This window comes from Chlorocebus sabaeus, chromosome 15, assembly GCF_047675955.1.
Source record: "Chlorocebus sabaeus isolate Y175 chromosome 15, mChlSab1.0.hap1, whole genome shotgun sequence".
In the NCBI taxonomy this organism is placed as follows: domain Eukaryota; kingdom Metazoa; phylum Chordata; class Mammalia; order Primates; family Cercopithecidae; genus Chlorocebus; species Chlorocebus sabaeus.
The window spans coordinates 54,729,056-54,735,055 of record NC_132918.1 but is presented as its reverse complement, the minus strand read 5'-3'; the positions used below and the strand labels follow the sequence as shown (position 1 = coordinate 54,735,055).

Genomic DNA, 6,000 nt, shown 5'->3' with positions numbered 1-6,000 from the left:
TTTAGAAAGAATCTTGCCAAGTCAGTTTAGCCAGAATCCTCCATTCCTGATATCTGATCACTTTCCATATCTGGTTTTGATCCATACCGCCACTATCCCCCAGGTGATGTTCGGTTACCCTGACCTGCCTTTGGCAGGAATCCTGTTAGGTCGATTTAGCCAGATTCCCCGCCGATGTTTCCTCTTAGTAATTTTCCATTCCCTGACTTCCACACACTGCCCCTTAGCTATAAATTCCCACTTTGCTATATTCAGTCCAATCGCTCTGACTTACTGCAAAACTCTATCCCTACCTCTGTCAGATTGGGCCTGAATAAAGTTTGCCCTACCATTCTTAAACATGCGTAATTATCATGAATAATTTTTTCTTTAATGGGATTCATACTTTGAGAACTACTGATTAGAAGTTAAGGGTCCTGTGCTCATTATTTGGCACATATAATGATAGGTCTCTGAGTTTAAATCCTGGCCAACCACATTGTTAGTCTTGGCTTTTTTGTCAGTCTTGGCTTTTTTTTTTTTTTTGAGACGAGTTTTGCCCAGGCTGGAGTGCAGTGATGCAATCACGGCTCACTGCAGCTCGACCTCCTGGGCTCAAGCAATCCTCCGGCCTTAACCTCCCAAGTAGCTGGGGTCACAGGTGCAAGTTGCCATGCCCAGCTAATTTTTAATTTTTTTTGTAGAGGTGGGGGTCTCACTATATTGCTCAGGCTGGTCTTGGGCTCCTGGGCTCACCTACATCGGCCTCAATCTTGCCTCTTGATCAAATCACTCATCGCTTCATTTACCTCATCTGTGAAATCCAGATACTAAGCCAGTGCATGGGAAGTGCAAAAAGCAACACCTGGCACAATGCTTAATAAATGTTGGTTAAATCTTATAATCTTATTTTCTGTAGGAAGTGGGACGACAAAGTTAAGGGTCTAGGAGGTCAGAGAAGAGTAAGGACTATGTCCCTTTCTTGTGCAGCCAGGCGGGCCCTGTACTTTTTGTCTGCGCGACCCTCCTGGGGCAGCATGGGGTCTCGAACTCTCATGCCTTACTCCCAAGCAGGTTCTGTAGTCCAGCCCCCAGTTTCCCTACAGGCAGCCGATGCTGCGCAAGCGCCTTAACCACGCTTTACGCACATGCGTACTCAGGTGCGCCGATAGGGGACGCGCCCGCACAGCAAAAATGGCAGCGGCATTACGGGTGGCGGCGGCTGGGGCAAGGCTCAGCGTTCTGGCAAGCGGTCTCCGCGCCGCGATCCGCGGCCTTTCCAGCCAGGCCACCTCTGTTAACGAACGCATCGAGAACAAGCGCCGGACCGCGCTGCTGGGAGGAGGCCAACGCCGTATTGACGCGCAGCACAAGCGAGTGAGTCCTGAGGGGCCTAAATGAGTCCCGCCCCTGGCGTCCGCGACCTATCACAGCGTGCCCGGCTTGCGGCGTCTGAGGCCTCCCTGCCAATCCGCACGGTGCTTGGAGGGGCGGGGGCGAGGGTGTTCACTTTGAAAACCTGTAGCGTTTCTCGTGGAGGCGGGTATAACGAGCAGAAGCACCTGTGTGTTTCTTCACAGTGTTTAACCCTTGGGATTTAGACAGATCTGGCTAGTCTCCAGCCAGCTCACCACTTAACAAACTTTTGGGCGACTTATTAAATCTCTGTGGGTCATTTTAATAATTCTTCTTTCACAAGCGTATCGTTAGACCATAGATAGCAAAACGATAGGCACTCGGTAAAAACGATGTGCTTATTCTTCTCGTGCCCCATGAAAGAGTGATGGTAGATTCTTTCTCCTTTGTGGAAGCAGGAAAACTCAACTTAGGCATACTCCACTAACATGAAGTGGGGGATGTGCGCGTGCAGGGAACTTGTGGAACGTCTGCCCGCAGAATGCCTGGTCAAGCTCTTTAGGGCCTTAGCATACCTCGCCTTGATGGGTAGCAAAGGCATGTGTCGGAAGCAGGTGACTTTCTGGGAGTGCGCAGGCTACTCCCGATGTTTGGCTGGACTGACCAGCTGAGGCTCTGCCACCCACCGCCTGGGTTTTGAGGCGAGAATCGCAGCTTGCCTTCAGAGATAAGCTAGGTGGCCCATTTTGGAGAGGTGACCCCTGACTAGAAACCAGGCTTGCCCAGTGTGTCCATGACTCGTGGGTGAGTCTGGACTGTTGTGCTGAACGAATTAAAGAACCAACGGGAAGGTGCAGAAGTGAAACTCTTACAGGTGAAGACTATTCAGGCACAACTCACAACCATGAGGGAGGCACTGGGGGAGGGATGGGGTCTTAAAGTGAGGAGATTTGAACAGCTCTATATTTGTCTAGTACTCAGGTGTCATAAATTCGCATTTGACAAGGACCGGAAGGTGACAGTTGCTTTTGACACGAGAGTAAAATGTAAATTTAGTGATGGTTTGTGGTACTAGGAGTGCTTTCTCTCTCTCCCCTGGGGCTGCTCTGTTAGGGCTGAGGGAGATGTTAGATCATCCTCTGGAAAGGCCTGTCAATGTTCCTGTACAACTCTTTCTGTTGGGGCCTATTGCTCAATGCTTCCCTGCAACATCACCCAGCCCTTTCCCAGTTAGATCCTACTGGATTCAGATGAAGCCTCCAGAAGCTGTTTTTCTTTTGCCAAAGTTGACTTAGGAGGCAGATTTAATATGAACCCCCTCCTGCACCCCTTTTTATTTTTATTTTTTGATACGGAGTTTCGCTCTTGTTGCCCAGGCTAGAGTGCCATGGTGCGATCTTGGCTCCTTGCAACCTCCGCCTCCCAGGTTCAAGCTATTCTTCTGCTTCAGCCTCCTGAGTCTCAGCCTCCCGAGTAGCTGGGATTACAGGCGCCCACCACCATGCCTGGCAACTTTTTTTTTTTTATTTTTAGTAGAGACAGGGTTTCACCATGTTGGCTAAGCCGGTCTTGTACTCCTGACCTCAAGTGATCCACCCACTTTGGCGTCCCAAAGTGTTGGGATTACAGGCGTGAGCCACTGCGCCCAGCCCTGCACCCCTTTTTAAACAATTTTTGACCATTTCCATAGATTTTCCCAGAAGAGGAATTAGTGGGTGAAAGCATGTAAGTTTTTTATTTATTTATTTTTTTGAGACAGAGTCTCACTCTGTTGCCCAGGCTAGAGTGCAGCGGCTGACTGCAACCTCCACTTCCCAGCTTCAAGCAATTCTCCTGCCTCAGCCTCCAGAGTACCTGGGGTTACAGGTATGTGTCACCACACCTGGCTAATTTTTGTATTTTTAGTAGAGACGGGGTTTCACCATGTTGGCCAGGCTGGTCTTGAACTCCTGACCTCAGGTGATCCACCCACCTCTGCCTCCCAAAGTGCTGGGATTACAGAATTTTTTTTTTTTTTTCCTTGAGACAGAGTCTTACTCTGTCACCCAGGCTGCAGGGCAGTGGCGTAATCACGGCTCACTGCATTCTCGACCTTCTGGGCTCCAGTGATCCTTCCACTTCAGCCTCCTACCCAGCTAATTTTTTTTTTTTTTTTGGTAGAGACACGGTCTCACTTTGTTGCCCAGGCTGGTCTCAACTCCTGGGCTCAAGCAGTCCTCCCACCTTGGCCTTCCAAAATGCTGGGATTACAGGTGTGAGCCACAGTGCCTGGTCAGTATAAATACATTTTAAAAATCTGTATATATGTTGCCAAATTGGTTTCCTAAAAATGTATTCTACTTTACATGACAGTGTATATACGATTGCCTGTTTTTTTGTTTTTGTTTTTTTAACACAACTTCACCAGCTTTGGCTACTATCCTAAGGGGGAAATAATAGCCAATTTGAGGTATGTGGTTTTTTGTTGTTGGGGAAGGGGATGGTAGGCTAGGGTATTTGCCTTGGGCTGAGAGCTTGGGAGCCCAAGCAATGGAAGCTTTTTTTTTTTTTTCTTTTTTGAGATGGTTTCTCACCCTGTTGCCCAGGCTGGAGTGCAGTGGGCTGTCTTGGCTCACTGCAACCTCCGCCTCCTGGGTTCAAGCGATTCTCATGCCTCAGCCTCCCGAGTAGCTGGGACTACAGGTGCGTGCCACCACGCCCGGCTAATTTTTTTTTTTTTTTTTTTTGTATTTTTAGTAGAGACAGGGTATCACTGTGTTAACCAGGATAGTCTCGATCTCCTGACTTCATCCGCCTGCCTCGGCCTCCCAAAGTGCTGGGATTACAGGTGTGAGCCACCGAGCCTGGCCTTTTTTTCTTTTTCTAAAGACAGGTTCTCGCTTTGTTGCTCAGGCTGGACTGTGGTGGAGTGATCACGGCTCACTACAACCTCCGCTTCCCAGGTTCAAGTGATTCTCCTGCCTCAGCCTCTTGAGTAGCTGGGATTACAGGCACGTGCCACCACTCCCAGCTAATTTTTGTATTTTTCAGCAGAGACCAGGTTTCGCCATGTTGTCCAGTTGGTCTCAAGCTCCCAGGCTCAAGTGATGCTCGTCTCAGCCTCCCAAAGTGCTGGGACTACAGGTGTGAGCCACCGTGCCCAGCTGAAGCTCTTGGTAGATTGAGAGCTCCAACCTCATCTCCTCAAAGAAGCATTTTTTTTTTTTTTTTTTGAGATGGAGTTTCGCTCTTGTTGCCCAAGCTGGAGTGCAATGGCGCGCAATCTCAGCTCACCGCAAGCTCCGCCCCCCGGGGGTTCCAGTGATTCTCCTGCCTCAGCCTCCCGAGTTTCTGGGAATACAGGCGCATGCCACTACACCCGGCTAATTTTGTATTTTTTGGTAGAGACGTGGTTTCTCCATGTTGGTCAGGCTGGTCTCGGTCTAACCTTGTGATCCGCCCGCCTCGGCCTCCCAAAGTGTTGGAATTACAGGCGTGAGCCACCGCGCCCAGCCCAAAGAAGCATTTTTAAACTCAAGTGAGCTCTTTAGCATTTTGTGTCACACTCCCCTTCTACTCAGCCACTCCCTGCTGTGGGGTCATCTCTGTGTCACAGTGTCACTGTCAGGTGTGGGGTCCCTAAGCAGGGGATAGGATAGTAGGAGAAGGAGAAATCCACAGAGGAGGCAGGAGAAGAACCAAGAAGTAGTGTGTCCTTGAAGTGGGAGCTGGGAGCAGCAGGGACCCTCGTGAGGTGAGATGTGCTTCTGTAGGTCTCCCTAGAAAAAACCTGCGTCAGATCCTTCACTAAGCCTGCTTTAGTTTCCACCACCTGCTTCTGCATTCTTCTTTTTATGGCTCCTTAGGTCTCCAGTAAGTACTTGCGGAACTAGTTAATTGTGTTCCAGGGTTAGGTTCTCCTTATCCCCACTTCTCTACCTTTTCCTCCCCCTATTCCTTATTCATCTTCCACAGTTGGGTGGCTTCTGGTGCACACTGCCCTGATTTCCATGTCATCTAAAGTCTTATAACACCTATCTGCCTTGGGCAGGTTGGACAGAATGGAAGCATTTGCATTGAGATGAATAGGCAAATCTGCCCTTCAAGCTTTCCCATGAACAGCCCTTGCTTTGCTTACTAAATTGTCTGTGATGACGTCACTGAGTGATCTTTTTTCCATTGTAGGGAAAGCTAACAGCCAGGGAGAGGATCAGTCTCTTGCTGGACCCTGGCAGCTTTGTTGAGAGCGACATGTTTGTGGAACACAGATGTGCAGATTTTGGAATGGCTGCTGATAAGAATAAGGTATTTGTTCAAATGGTGGTGTGAACACTTTTTAGGTGTGGCTCAGCTGGCCTACCCGCTAGAATAATAATAAATCTCTAAGGCTTTTATCTGAAGTCCTCTGCAGAGGCACTGCAGGCATCACGCCTGGCTAATTTTTGTATTTTTAGTAGAGATGGGCTTTCGCCGTTTTGGTCAGGCTGGTCTGGAACTCCTGGCCTCAAGCAATCCAGCCACCTTGGCCTCCCAAAGTGTTGGGACTACAGGCGTGAGCCACTGTACCCTGCCTTGTGTTTCTTTATACGTCCTCCTTCATGTAAGCATAGAGAAGTGGTGGACCTGGGTCTTGATTATTTTGCTTTTAGGAGGGTAGATAAGGCCTAAGATGATGGTGCCCTTCAC

The 6,000-nt window shown here is 49.1% G+C and overlaps 1 protein-coding gene across 2 annotated transcripts in view; it reads left to right on the top strand.

Annotated features, from left to right (window-relative positions):
• The first annotated feature begins 1,137 nt into the window (after positions 1-1,137).
• PCCB (propionyl-CoA carboxylase subunit beta) overlaps positions 1,138-6,000 on the top strand; it is a 92,799-nt gene continuing 87,936 nt past the window's right edge. Inside the window, exons 1-2 of one of the 2 annotated variants that reach the window (XM_008009044.3) lie at positions 1,138-1,356; positions 5,500-5,619. In XM_008009044.3, the coding sequence (XP_008007235.2) occupies positions 1,174-1,356; positions 5,500-5,619 (303 nt within the window). In that variant the 5' untranslated portion in view covers positions 1,138-1,173. The remainder of the gene's footprint in view (positions 1,357-5,499; positions 5,620-6,000) is intronic. The other variant, XM_073023596.1, reaches the window with a different exon arrangement.